The sequence below is a fragment of the Aythya marila genome (genome assembly GCF_965140915.1).
Source record: "Aythya marila genome assembly, chromosome: 2".
NCBI classification, from domain to species: Eukaryota; Metazoa; Chordata; class Aves; order Anseriformes; family Anatidae; genus Aythya; species Aythya marila.
In genome coordinates this window covers 31,323,722-31,339,196 of record NC_139043.1, presented here as the reverse complement: position 1 = coordinate 31,339,196, position 15,475 = coordinate 31,323,722, and the positions used below count along the sequence as shown (strand labels likewise).

Below are 15,475 nucleotides of genomic sequence, written 5' to 3'. Positions count from 1 at the left end.
AATATGCAGTTATAGCTCAAAAGAAAAAATATCTAAACTATAAAATCTCAAGGTGTCATTTTATTTCAACAAACTGTGACTCAACTAAAAAAATGGATGAAAATTTGGGATGCAGATGAATGCATTTATTATTTCTAAATACATAGACGAGAGACAAATGTTAGGCTTTATTTCCGAATGTAGCAACTTGTATATACAATGGAGCAGGTAAAATAAGTCCAGTGTCACCTTTAATGTAAAGACAAGTCATTTTTACAGAATTTTAATATAAACCTAATATAAAGCCTGATTGGAAGCTTAGGGATTTTAAAGGTTGTGTAAGAAATACTTAATCAACAATATTGTAACAAAAGGAAGTCTGTATGAGAAAAAAAATTTGAATTAGACCTTGTGCTCTTTACTGTAAGTACTGAGACAAAGATTGCTAATAAAAGTGAAACAGATTTACATTTCTGTGTAGCCTACTTAATGTTCATTCCTTCTGCACCCAGACAAGCAATGGATACAGATTTTGAGTAGAAAGTGGTCATGTTGACTACTTGAATGCCATAGACCAAGTCTTGACTTATTTCTGAGGCCTAACCTGCACTGTGTTTTGTTAGTAATTAGTAGACCATGAACAGAGTTGTAGCCATTTATGTCAGATTGCAGTCATGAAAGCAACAGCACCAGTAAATCCAGCTGTAAAGTGAGAGTTATGCAGCCCAAGGTGCAAAAGGACCCTATGAGAAGGATCCAAACATTTATCAACTCTAGTTTTGAGAAATCTGTAACTGTTCAAATGTTTTAGAAGGTCTGAAATCATGCACCTATGAAGTTCACAGCCTCCTCCTCTTCCCCTCTTTGTTGAAAGACGCTTCTTGCAAGTCTCTTTTAATATGAACTACGATGTTCTCGAGCCCCCATGGCTGTATCTTTTCAGCAGGAACCAGGTCATCTATATGTCCCTCGATGCTTGAAGTATTGCTGGTGCTAGTAGCATAATTTGTTTTATGATTTGCAAAAAGCATCTCTAACAAACTAGTACATGCCATTTTCTGCTGTTAGGATATTATTCTACTTTCAAGTAATTTAGGAGGAGACTGGGTGATTGGAAGAATCAAAACCTTTAATTAACCCCCCTTAGAAACTATCAAAAAGAACAGAATGTTCAGTTCAATGCTGTTGTTTCTGATTTTTATTGCTGATTGCTTTAAGAGCTCTTCTTTTACCATCACTATTACAAACCTCTGCAGGGAAGTCACAAAACGTCCAAGTTATTTCAGAACAGTATGAAAACACCCACAAAAAGTTCCAAGCTGATTCTTCCCTGCTGTTAGTCAAGTGCTAGCATTACTGCTTTTGTTACAGATGCAGACTGATTCGAGGCATAAAATGCACAACTCTGGCCCACAATTTTGTATTTCTAGCATAGTTATAAGAACTCCCACCTATTCTGGTGGGAGTTTAGAATACCTAATAAGCACAAGACCAGACCTAATGTTCTGTTCCGTGCTATTTTTGTCTGCTACAAAAAAGCCTTTCAGTCACAAGTTCTAGGTATATAATACATACACAAGTAAAGACATGCATGTAAAAAAAAAAAAAAAAAGAATAAAATAAAACAGTGTTTCTACTCTTCTATTGCCATCTGGAGATCTTAACAGTGAAAATTAAGGAATTCTATCCACGCAGGGAGTGAGATGTCTTTTTATATCTTCACTATCTGAAGTAGCCTGTTGCTTTTGTATTTGCTAATCTGTTACAACTGTAGGCAGCACTGAACTGTCACCAGTTTAAATTGTCATATTTGGTCTCAGAATGCTAGTCAGACATTTAGGACACAGGCAGCTAGTAACACTGCACACTTGATCAGCTGACCTGTGCAGAAGTACTTACATAAGAAAGATGAACACAGATTTGGAACCGAGAGTTTTACAAAAGTTATTGCAGAACACTGTCACAGGTCTATACAGGAACACTGAGCAGTACTCATATGAATTTAAGCTGACCATATTAGAAATCACGAGGTGAGAATTGCACTTAAACATCTTCACCTTCTGTTGAAATTGCTTGTACAAGATAATTAAGACATAAAAATTCAGATGTACAGTTTACTTATGTTACTGGAAGAAAGAATAATTTTGAGGGATAAGAATTAAGAAAAAATAGTTTAAAGCTAGAAGCTTTTCAATAAAAGGGAAAGGTGCTGGGAAATAACAACAACCTGGAGATAAAATTATGAACTAGAAGACAAAGCAAATACTTGTATGAATACTGCCATCTAAGACAAACTCTCTTGAAAGAGAAGTCCCACTGACACCATCTGCTTCCTTACAATGAAACTGCTGGTATTGCCTTGTGTTGTTTTGCTTTGTTTTTTTAAAGCGTGACTTTTTCTGTGAGAAGAGCTGGTTTTCCCCCAAGTACTTTAACTGCCTAATGATACTGCCAGAAAAAAAAAAAAAAAGTGAAACATTTAGGAGTCACTCTTTTCTAACCGCTGCCAAACTGCAGTAACCTTTGAACTACTGAACCTTGCAGAAACATCTTCTAGAAATATTAATGCATCTATCAATCTATCATGTCACTCTCTTTACAGGCAGCTACTCTCATCATTACTGCCCACAGTGATTAAAGCATTGAATAAGTAAAAATCCAGCAGCATTGTCAGAAGACAGACGTTTGAAGTATGGGTTCACAAAAACAGAAGATGACAAGCAGAAGGCAACACAGAGTCCTCAAGTGTTTTAAGGCAATGACAGCGCACATGCAACACAAACCCAGATCTGGGCAACAACCTTTCCAGTTTTTAATTCTGTAATATGGGGTATTAAAGGACTCTTCCTCACTGCCAGATAAACTGCATATACTGACAAAGAGCATGCTGGTACTCATGCTTAAAGTCCAGGTCCTCAGGAGTCACACTAAGACTTGCAGAAGAGCACAGAGCTCAGGGTAGCAATGGAAGGGCAGGTGGAAAAATTACTCCCAACCTAGGACCAGTGTGAAAACTTACTCCTGCGATTTGTTATGCAAGATGTAATTGGATGCTGAAAACCATGCAAACAATCTGTACATAAAATTGAAATTTGTAATCTGCAAGCTGAACAAGCTCACTCTGAGCTCCACGCTGCCATAGGTAGGATGCTCCCAACATCTTTAAAAAAGATTTCAGGACTCCAGCCAAACTGTACCTACAATTCCTGCTTTGTCTCAAGCTAGCATTGGTTAATCTTCAGATTAGAGGCATTTGTTCCTCAGCTGAGGAGGAAAATTGTTATATATTGACCATGGTTTCATCCAGTCACTACTGTGAAAAGTGAATTCTTAGAAACTTAAATGATTCAAAAGCCAGCAAGTTACAAGAGAGGGAGGAGGCGGTTTGGATTGACACGGCATTTGTTTAATATGCTGAACACTCTCTGAAACTTGAATGCTGTGAGTCAGCGTTTCTCATGTCAATGATTATAGTAATTAAGAGCAAGAACATTAGATTTGTGTGGGGAAGCGAGGTAAATTTAGGTCTTTAGAATGATGTATTGAGCAATCAGAATCAGTTAATAGGCATGCTGGCCACAAGTGCAAAAATAATTTCCAATGTGAACAAGAATGTACAAAAATAAGTGCCAAATTCATTCAGCCACAGGAGGTGGTGGTGAGGCATCACACTCCAGATTTATCCTCACTTGACCCCTGCAGCAGTCGTTCTAGTGCTCAGATGATATGAAAATACATTTTTCCTTTTAACACACTTGACATTTAGTCACATAGGTCATTAGTCATATTGGCAAAATTGACATTTTGCCAATATCAGCAGGCCTGTTAACTTACAGCACAGCACAGAGTTTATCATTTATTCAGGCCATTTAGAAAATAAAATGGTGTTTACATCTGCTACTAGGAGCTCAAAATACTCACATATATTTCTTCCAAAAAATTCTCAGGAAACAGGAGAGACATAGGTAGAATTCAATACCACAAAACAGTACCCACATCTACTGGAATATAACAGGCAAGTCCTGAAATCCCTAACAGTGTGGTGATGACTTTTCTTGCACATATCTATGGCCTCAAATACTAAAATTTGTGGTTAGGACTCATTCAGCAACTCAGGAGCAATTTAATATTCATAGATCAAGTGCTATTTTGCACAGCACATCTGCATTTATTCTATGTGAAAAACAAACAAACAAACAAAAAAAACACAACGCACCACAAAATAAAATAAAATAAAATAAAACACAAATATACTGTTCTATTAGCAGGACAGTAAGCCTTTCTCCAAGAACTATACCTCAAAGCACACAGAAATCCTGTGCAGAAAAGCCTAGAATATGAAGGTGAGTTTGGTCAAAGCAACTAAAGGAAGCATAAATTCAGAACAACTCCAGAGCAAGTGCTGCCAGCAGCATTCCCACGGAGCTAAAGTTGCAGAGTAAAGCCACCACCCCTGCCAACCGTAGATTCCATCCTCTTTTCCATTAGAGCTAAATAACATACACAACAGAGCAGCATTTACATACAAAATTACATTAGACAGGGTAAAAAGAAAACAAAAAAACCCTTAAGGATACCACCACCACCATTACCTTTTTGATTTCATCTTCGAATGCTTTCTCCAGATATTTGTATCTCCTGATAAGTTTGTTGAAGACCTAAAGATAAATACAGGTTAATTTAAAGAAAACAGTAAAAAATTTAGCAAAAGCTTTTACAAAAAAAGGCAAAGAGAAACAAAACCAACACTACTGAATCCAAAAAGAATGTCCATGGCTAAATTGTGATGAAACTATTTTTTTCATTTGAATGTTTTCACAACAGGAAAGAAAATGTAGGAAGCATAGGTGGCTTCTTACACACTATAGTTCTGCTATCTGCTTTTTCTTTAGACAGTGATATAGACATTGTTTCCAGGAAATAAGCAGCCAGCAGTATATTTCTGCCATCATCTGCTGCACTGCCCATCTCATGACTTATTATGAAACATCCTGTTCTCTGTTAGTTTGTTCAGAACTGGAAAACGTGAATTCTGCAATTCTTGATTTATAAAGCAACACTTGAACCAGAGAATTTACTACAGTTTGAGAGTTTTCATCTTCTTTCTATGTCTCAACATTTTATTCTCACTCTCCTTTACACCCCAACCATAGATCAAAAGCAGGGAAAAGGGGGAGGAAGAAGAGGTTAACAGATACAGGCAATTTGCACTCTGCCCCCTTCCTTTGATAATGCAGCTGTTTGGGGAAGCTGTCAGGTGTAAATCAATGGAGTGAGGCAGTAAAGAAGCACTGCTGGTCATCCTTCAGTACAGGCAGGATCTTTATCAATCCACTACCACAAATGCTTACAATAAGACTCGCTGCTGTCAGGGTAAGAGGAAGAACAATTTACAAAACTTTAATAAAAAATTATGATCTTGGAAATGCTTGATCTCTAGTTTTCACTATTTGTTTCCCACCTTGTGACCCCAGATTATGAAAGCAGAAGCAGCACAGGTGCAGACTGCATTCTGATAGAAGTGAGAGATAAATTAAATAAGCAAATAACTGCCCTTACTACAGAACAAAGGGCACAGAACATATAACTCGCTGTCACAGGCAAAAAGATTTACATGGGGGAAAAAAATGACATTATTATCAGGCTGGATGGGGGAGGTAAAGGAGGAAATGACGTTCAAATGAAGTTTCAATTCATTTTTCAGAGAATGTAAAAGCATCCTAAATGGTAGTATTTTGACACTGAACAAGTAAAACGGAAATGAACAAGTAGTGACCATGCGAAATGCAAAGACATACAGAAGTCTAATAAAGTAAGATGTGAAAGAGAAAAAATGTTAGCTAGAATTTTGTTCATATTTCTATATAAAATGTGTACATTGATAAGTCACAGAATGGGCAGGGTTGGAAGGAACCTCCGAAGATCATCTAGTCCAACCCCCCTGCCAAGCAGGATCACCTAGTTTTTACTTAGTCTTCAACATACCAGTAATAACCAATTAATTAAAAAGATGAACATTACTTAATTAACAATATATTTTTGACATATGTTTCAACGATGCTTCATTTTTTTATGCAATCCTACACATATTCAGAATTGCAGTGACTTAGAACTTACAATACAATTCTTACTATATTATCTCATGTAATAATTATGTTAAGGAGTCATGCAACGTTAGCTTCTCTTCAATAATGTTTCTGGCTTCATCGCTTATTTGTCTTCATTTCCTTTCACAGGCCTATTTGTGCAAGCCATATTATTCTTGTAAAAAGAAACTGTACAGCACGTATGTAAAAGCAATGAAAGCTCTTCAAGAGCTTTTCTTCAATATGAGTCTGATTCCTAACTAGCTAAACAACCAAAGGTTGGAGGCCTGAGCTTTATATTTTTGTCATTCATAGAACCATAGAATCATAGAATGGCTTGGGTTGGAAGGGACCTTAAAGATCGCCTGATCCCAACCCCCTGCCCACTAGATAAGGATGGTCAGGGCCTTGTCCAACTTGGTCTTGAACATCTCCAGGGATGGGGCATTGGGCAACCTGTTCCGGTGCCCCACCACCCTCTGAGTAAAGAATTTCCTCCTAACCTCTGATTTAAATCTCCTCTTTTACTTTAAAGCCATTCCCCTTTGTCCTGCCATTGTCTGCCTGAGCAAAGAGTCACTCTCCATCTTTTTTTATTTTAATACTTAAAGTATGGAAAAGCTCCAGTGAGCTCCCCTGGAGCTTTCTCTTCTTCAGGCTTAACATCCCCAGCTCTCTCAGCCTTTCTTCATAGGAGAGGTGCTCCAGCCCTCTGATTAACTTTGTTGCCCTCCTCTGGACCCAATCTAACAAAGTGACATCCTTGCTGTGCAACATCCTTCCGATTTTTCTAAAAATATGTTTACGCAAATCTTTAAGGTTTAGAAAAGGCCAACAAAAATAACAGGGATGGTGTCCTAAAATATACTGAACCCAAGTGTAGACTGAAAAAAGTAAAACTGCTTTCTGTAAAAGAAAGAGTTGACAGCTGTGATCAGATAATCATAGACATCTTATTTTGTTACCTGAAATTTATTGGTTAGGGCAGCTTATTGGTTAACCATTTTTCAATTACCCTACATTTGGGGTAAATAGTGGGCAGTCTATAGGTGTTCTACTATAATCGGTTTTGATTCATAAATGGAAAACAACAAGCCCTTTATTATCCCAACCTGAGCATAATTTCGGATGGCATCATGATCTTCTTCTGCAAAAAATACACAGTGGCTGGTCATCTTGGTCTTGTCATTGTCGTCTATGCGTGTGCCTCCAGGAGCTAAAACAAACAAAAGAAAAACACAATAAGATTTAGTAAATTTTATATTAGCACCACTGAAGTATAAGGTAGGAGTGAGAACTGGCAATGGAGAAAAGAGTGTAGAGGGGGAAACTGACAAGCTTTATGAAGTTGTAGTGGCACCCAACAGAAAGGACAGCTGGCCGGTAACACTGCATCTGAGATCACAGACCTCAAAGGACAAAGAAAATCAGGTCACATTAAGGAATCTTAGCTGCTTTTGGGAGCATGGAGTGGGTTCAAATAAGAATGGGTTGCAGCATAACTTTTGTGCTTATTTTAACTACTACTTTAAACACCACAATAATGTAAATCATTTCCAAAGATAAAAGTATTAGAGCTCTGCTGCTAATTTGAGGACTCGGAACATCCTCCCAACCCCATGTAAACATTTAAAACACTGACACAAAAGACTTCTCCTGGCTTACTTTGTTCAGAGCTGTTTTTTTTTCCTAGAACTTCCACCAGCTTTTGTTTCCTGCATTACCTTAAGACTTACAAAAATATCTTTTCTTCTTGCCAAAGAAAAGGAAGCTAGAATCAAACTAAAGTAAAGTAAATAGAAAGAAGAGCCCACATTCAAAATACAGAGGTAGGCAAAAGGTGTCTTCTCCCATGCTGCCACTAACACCCAGGAGAAACTCCCCATAAACATCCATAAAGCACTCCTCGCTGTCCTTCAGTTCTTTCAGCTAGCCTGTGTTGCAAGGTCTACAAAGAAAACTTTGCAACAGCTAATAACTTGTAGTGTTGTATGATAACTTTTCAGACTAGTAAGTTCCTGTTTCCCCTAGCTGGCATCTCATTTTGTTTGCTGTTGCGTTTGTATGCTGTTTCATCTTTGATTGAGGGCTTCTCAAAACAGTACCCATATTTTTTTTTTTTGTATTTACAGAATGCCAAGGTCAAGTCTCTAGGTATTATAGCACTACAAACAATAAAATATTGTATGATACTAGATCCAAAAAGTAGCTAGATAAGCATAATTGAAATACTTTTTATAATTTCCACTTTGTAAAAGAAGACAGCATCTTAAAAGAAGCAAGGCTAATCCTCAAAATTTTGCATTCAGTACAATGCAAGGGTAATCCTCAAAATTTTGCATTGGGTACACTTCAACTTACCTAGCATGCTGCCAGCTACCAAAATATCAAAGAGTGTGTCAGCATAGCGGCGATAATCAAGCCGTGAGCCTGTTGCATCCAGAAACTTGGCTATAGCCTCCAGGTCATTCCCAGCTTCATTGAGGCCTTGGACAATAGTATCCCTGAAGACGGTGGGTTCAAATTTCTCTTTTTCATCTGGAACAGACAGGAAGAAGAAAAAAAGAGAGGTTGACAGTTTTAAAATCCTGTATCCACCAGCAATTCAAATGACCATGGCACCTGAATACATTCTGCCCATTCTGATCAACATACTGTACAAAGGTCTGTTTGGTTGGCTTTTGTTGCCTCTGGAAATTTTGCTGCGTTTACCCTCACTTCACGCTCCTCTTCACCCCCCAAATACCATGCAAACAAACAGAGATGAATAAATAAAAGGGGGGACAAGCAAATACTGAAATGGCTTTCAAACTTCATACTCTTCGCTTCTTGAAGATATTAAATAATGTGCATAACACTACACATTTTTAAATGATAGCAGGATAAAGGATATGTCAGTTTTGTGTAAATAATTTCACTGTAGGAATACTTCATTTTTCACTTCTTGGTATTTTTATTTAAATAATTGTGGTTGCATATCTGAAATGTTTTCAAAGAGACAAGCCTTCAGGAAAAGAGATCAAGGTATTCATAAAAATAGCTTTTCTGTAAATATTTAGTTCTCTGCAACATGGTGTAACCAAAAATTTATCTTTCATTTACAGACCTGAGCAGCAATAAGAACACAGAAATGCGGCACTAACACCACATTTTCTACAGATGTCCCTGGTTGAACTAAATTAGGATACAGTCTGACCCCAACACAAACACATCCCTATGCCAAGGCCATTAGTCACAACAGACACAGCCGCAAACTCCAGATAAATCTAGGCAGGTTTTACACATGCCTCCTGCTGCTTTTTCTTGCAGACAGATAATACCTTATAACTTGCTTTGTACAAGTCTGACTTTACACAAGGGCACGGGTGAAGTGCTTGTTGCCATCAAGATAACTTTGAACTTCAGAAACACATCTGGGAACAGTTCTGTGACACTCCAAAGAAAAAAAAAGAGAACCTATTTTGTTACCACTTGCTAACATCAATGTTGATAAAAAAAAATCTTAAAAAAAAAAAAAAAAAAAGGCAACAAACCTGCTCATATCATATCCCAAAGACAAATCCAGAGGTTTTAGTTACTGATACAAATGACCATTGGTAAAATTCCCATCTAAATAAGCATGCACTGCTGTAGTCTGAAAGGTGCCAGCTGCAGCTGTGGCAGGCTTTCTGGAGAGGAGGTTCTCCACGTTACCCATCCTCTGGCTGCAGGTTTCCTTGCTCTGGGACTTGCAGCACAGAAAAAGCAATGCTATCCCAAACACAAGTTTGGACCTTGAATCCTAATTGCCTTTCTTCCTCCTGCCTTTGGGCAATTAACTAACTTTGAAGCTAAATGCCCACTCCTATCAGCTTTAACACTTGCAGTACTGAAACATTTATAGCTCTCCTTGTTTCCCCACATGCACTTGTGGTTGACTTGTTCTACCACCTCCAGCACATCACCTGGATGTTCTCCCCTCCTTCAACACATCCTTTCTAATCATCCAATTTTCAACAATTCCCTGCTACTATGCCCAGCTTTTAGTGGCTTGTTGACTCTATTTCCTACCTCCAAGTGGCTTGCAGCCCCATCCTCCAAACAGAAGAGCTGAGGCCTACTCAACCCCACTGAGCAACTGCCTCATGTAGCTGTCATGGGGGGTAGCCCACGGTGGGCAACCTAAGGAGGGTCCAGCATGGAAACAGAAGGACATGCCTACAGAAAACACCACCACAATCCCACCTGAGCTCAGGTGCAACTCTACCTTGAAGCATTAAAGCAAGAAGCCAACCAACCCACAAACAAGCAAGCCTTTTGCTTAAATGTAAGTAATTCAGCACGCGTGCTTCAGCCAGTTTGACTTGTGCAGATGAAACACTGCTCCACCCATAAATAAATATCTAAGAATAATTACCACATAAGTATGCACTATTTATACAGTAAAAAAGAATGTCTGGTAACTCAGTAACCAGAAAGATGACAGACTTCTGTCTTAAGAGAGAAGTAAAAACAACAATAATATAAAAACATCTTATTTTAACTTTTTCACTGTATTTTGTCTAAAATTTAAGATAGTTCTTCTTTACAATGAGGGTGAGCGCTGGAAAAGGCTGCCCAGAAGAAAGGTTGTGGGAGCATCCCTCTCTGGAAATATTCAAGACCCACCTGGACACTTTCCTGCTCAACCTGCTGTAGGGAACCTGCTTTTAGCAGGGGGGTTGGACTTGATGATCTCCAAAGGTCCCTTCCAGCCCCTACAATCCTGTGATATTCATGTTTAAACTTCAAGGTGTTATGTACTTTGTATCATGTGTATACAGTCCTCAGTACAAACACAAACACCACCGTTAACATTTCATAGCTATTCTAAACAGGTTTTTCTCCTGCCCCAGAAGTTCTCATGTCATTTGGAGCACCCTCCTATTTACTTGTCTATCATAATCTAAAAATTTATGCAGGAAGAGGTGGTGAACTCACTGCATAAAAAATGATTTATAATTTTTTTTCAACATTTCCTACCAAACTAATGTACTGGGGAGGAATATGCTGATGTCGTACAGCACAGTGAGTAAGAAGCCATCATCAAGAAGTGGTAACAGTATGTTGAGCTGTCAAGTACATAATTACTGAACAAGCACAGTTTCAATCACAGGCTAATGGAGGCAGGTGTAGCTTGCAGATGTGATGCATGCAATTTCCAATGCAGCAGCACTACACACAGCTTTTCATTTTCATCATGTTCCTGGATCCTTATTTCCTTTCTTTTGCTCGTAAGGAAATCAAAATACATTTGTACCTCCCTCCGTAAGAATAACAAACACGCCCTGTTTGGCACCTCTTCTGACTTCACATTAATATAAAGGTGCTAATATTGACATTATTATATAATTCTCTTCATGAAACAAGGTACATATGCATTGTTTGCTCTGCTTAGTTTCTTTTTAACATGACACTTACCTTTTCTTTGGAACTAACCGAACTATTTACCCAGATTGCCAAAAAACTGACATGGAACTGTGAGCTGCTTCCTTGCCCTGGAGGTTATTCCCTTTACAACATCAGGTTTCTTCCTTCACATCTTTTAAACTGATTTTAATACCTGCCACTATATACACTGGAGGCAAGGTTTATACCCTTTATTAGGTCAACTTAATAGAACTGGAAGGAGGGGGATTTACAAGCTCCTTCTTCAGATCATAGTTCTCCTTTCAAAATTTTAGTCACTAAAAACACTTTCAAACTTTAATGGAAAAAACAATGTTGTCTTTTTCCCTTTCTGCTTTCTGAAAGATCAAAAACTGGTCATGTTTGCAGTCAGCTGATCAGCCACAGAACTCATATGAACAAGTATTTTCATTAGATGCCTGACTGCTGCATCACACCTCACTGGCTCCTGAGGTTACAGTGGTTTGGTAGAAGCTGCAGAAGGGGAAAAACAGTATCCTGAGAAACAAATCAACTGGCAAGAAGTATCAACTCTCACCCTACCAGCTCCCTCCTGTGCATTTCAGCCCCTCCTAATGACCTTCCGGTTCCACACAACAGAGTAGTCTCTGAAATGTCACGGTCAAACCACACTCACTGCGCTCATTCATATCTGTGTACAATTTAACAACTCCTTGAGATGCTGAAAGTCAGGATAAAAACAACTAATAGTATCTTCTAGTCTAAGACCAAGACATAGTCTGCAACTCTGACATGATACAAAATGAAAATGTATATACATGCAGAGAGGAATAAACATGCTAGGAGTCATTTCTACTCTTCTGCGTTTAGAAAGAAAACAGGTATCTAAAGGTATCTACAGGTTTTTCAAAGCAGGAGCCTTGAATATTAAGGCAACCAGGATCTCACCATTTTTAAAGACATTGCTTACATTTTAGACACAAAGAAGTGTTTGCATGTTACGAGTTCTATAGTAAAGGTGTTTAACATCCCCATTCTATTAAGTAATCTTTTAAAATAAAACAAAAACCAAACAGCCCCCCTAATCTTCCAACCCTTGCTCCAAGTCTTCCCCTTCTTCCAGGCAGTCAACCGGTATCTACTGCCACCTAATAGCTGTAACAGAAATTTAATAGATAAGCACAGAATTATAAATACAAACTCTTCATTTACTTTAATTATTACTTGTATTATAACAGAATTCAAAGACCAAATCAGTATTAGGACCTCGTTATGCTAAATACAATGCAAAATGCAAACTGAAAAGAAAGTGCTTACAAAAGAAAGAACATTCTGAGACAAATTTGGCAAACACCTACCATAACTGACTGAACTGGACCAAACAATGCATTTAATCAATCCAGCAGTATGCGTATCTTGGATTGCCATTGCTGGTTGACAGGTATTTTTCAGGGACTGCTAATTCCACCCCTCCAGCTACTATACTGTTGCTGGTTAATGCTGTTCTGAACCATGCTGACAGAAAGTTAATCCCACTAATTACTGTAGCCCTGTGACATTTATTTGCAAGCACTAGAAGTTTCTTTTCCAAATTAGTTCTACCTACAAACATTGTACATGCATCACAGTAAGGACATTTTCAACTTCAGAGACTCCATTCACTTGTATGAGCTGTGACGGTCAAAATAACAGAGGATGCAATGTGTGCAAGGGAGGAAAGATGAGAGAAAGCTGGTAACAGATGTAAACAGAACTACAAAAAACTATTTCACAATTCTCTCTCTGTGACTTTCACAGATCTTAATATGTTCACTCAGCTCTTCAGATTTGTGGTAGAATCTGCAATTTTCTGAGAAAGACTACAAACTCTTTTTGTTTCTCTCATCCATACTGAGAAAATGCTTGTATTCACATTATCTGTCATAACAAGCTCAGACCAGGTGTTAGCTTCTAACGAGAAGCAGGAAAGTCAAGATGGGAAAAATGTGTTAACGTGACAGATAGGAACTCCATCTGTGCACACCAAAATAATCTGCTATTGTAACAGCAAGATGTCTAGGTTGTCTTTTCACAGACATCTTCTGAAAAAGATCATCAATTATTGTATCATCAATATTTTGAGTAGATCAATATATTACCAATATTTTTGCTCTCTGCATTAGTGCTCAGCTTTCATTTGTCTCAAACACCTAAATTGTGACAAATGAACTCTAAATATATGAACAAGCATGTCAGAATGACACTTGCTATACAGAGTACTTGGATGATCACTACAATCAACACCACCTGCCTTCATTAAAGATTGATAGCGTATATGAAGAAAAAGACTTGGTCATATTTGTAGAAAATCAGAATCACTATTCTCACTACTACAAATAGGGCATTTATGCCATGGCGTTTAAGTGCTTTATTTCAACAATAGGAAACAAACAAACTACATTAACAAAGGAGAAGAGTATTTGTGGGATTTTTAGTTGCTCGTGGTTTTTTTTGTGTGTGTTATTTTTTTAAAGGAGCTTTCTAACCTCTGCTCTTCAAGAAAGCATGTCCAATGAGATGATCTGACCATCTCATACAGAAGCAAGGTGAGAAAATTCCTTTTTAGAAGTAAAAGGTTCATTTATAGAGTTGGCACTGACTTAAGTCAAAGAAATAAAAACAAAATTCCACATAATTTTCTTTATGCAAACTTTAAATAAAAGCTCATAGTTTGCTTTCCTAATCAGAAGGGGCACCTTAAGAAATATCTGAGACAAACATTCCTTAAGTTTTCTTCCTAATATATAAATGCAGTAAAAATTCATTCAGGATGTAATTATTTAACTAAGGCTTCTTTAAGAATGACTAGCAAGTAAAACCAAACTAAATAACAATAACGTCCTAAATATATAGCGAAAATAATAGAATCTTTATTGCTTAGTAACAAATACCATTTGCATTCTTAATATGGCTAAGAGAAAAACTTTAATATATTAAACATCAGTTATTCCATTTCTAGTAGTTTTCACAAAGAGAAAAATAAAACCATGTAGCTTAACCTACCCCTCTTCCTAGTTTTGAACCGCTGGCCTGTTAGCACCGGCTTCTGATTCTTATTCATAAAATTTCTGGAAGAAAAAAAAGAAAAATGTTTTTACTATTACATTCACAGACATTTTAACCTAAAGGCAAAACAAACATTCAACGTAGCAAAATACTGGTGTGGAAAAGGGAAAGAAAATGCTTGATGTATACTCAAAGAATAATTCATATTATTTTGAAGATGAAGAGTATTGCAAGCCAATGACAACTTTGATGAGATGTACTTCTCTCATACCTTAGCTGGACAGCAGGCAAAAGCAAACTACTGCTCCTGTCCCCCTGCTGCCTCCATCTTCATTTGCTTGTCATCCATAAATACAAGGAACAGACAGAAAAGCCACTTGTCCCCACACAATGCAGGGTTCAAAGCCAAGCAGGAAAAAGAAGGCGCCTCTGCCTGTACTGCCAGTGCGGGGTTACAGCAGTACAGCCCACCCAGCCAGCACAGAGAGCACACTGGGCTGATGGAGTCTCAGAGCTACACGTTGTCCTGCTGGAGAAATAACAACGCCTTAACCATCAGTTCTCTCCCAAACATTTCTTCCAAGCTGAAGATGCATTGATGAACTTCCATTTCCTGAAACACTATTACGTGCTTGTTGTGAACATAATAAAAGTAACTGACTTTTCCAGCCATCATTTTTGTGTACAAATACATAGTTAAGGACCTACATGGCAAACTGTATAACAAGAATGGTGCAAAATACTGGGCTTATTACTTCAGACCTTAATTGCAGATCTCATCATACTGTGTTAAAATATTTGGGAACCAGATGTGTTAATGCCATTTTATCTAACAAAACTATATATATTTTTCAGCTACGGATATAGTTGTCTCAATTGCTCAACACACAGCCTGCACAAGGAGCAGCCAACCTTACAGCTGGATGCAAACAACCATAGGTATGGCAAAGCCCTGCTGCACGCTGCAAATTGTCACT

At 37.9% G+C, this 15,475-nt stretch overlaps 1 protein-coding gene across 1 annotated transcript in view; it reads right to left on the bottom strand.

Annotated features, from left to right (window-relative positions):
• Positions 1-15,475, bottom strand: part of BZW2 (basic leucine zipper and W2 domains 2) — a 55,559-nt gene that overhangs the window by 21,118 nt on the left and 18,966 nt on the right. Inside the window, exons 2-5 of the mRNA XM_082753749.1 lie at positions 14,496-14,560; positions 8,427-8,603; positions 7,178-7,281; positions 4,572-4,637 (exon numbers count right to left, since the gene is read on the bottom strand). Coding sequence (XP_082609875.1) covers positions 4,572-4,637; positions 7,178-7,281; positions 8,427-8,603; positions 14,496-14,553 — 405 coding nt within the window. The 5' untranslated portion in view covers positions 14,554-14,560. The remainder of the gene's footprint in view (positions 1-4,571; positions 4,638-7,177; positions 7,282-8,426; positions 8,604-14,495; positions 14,561-15,475) is intronic.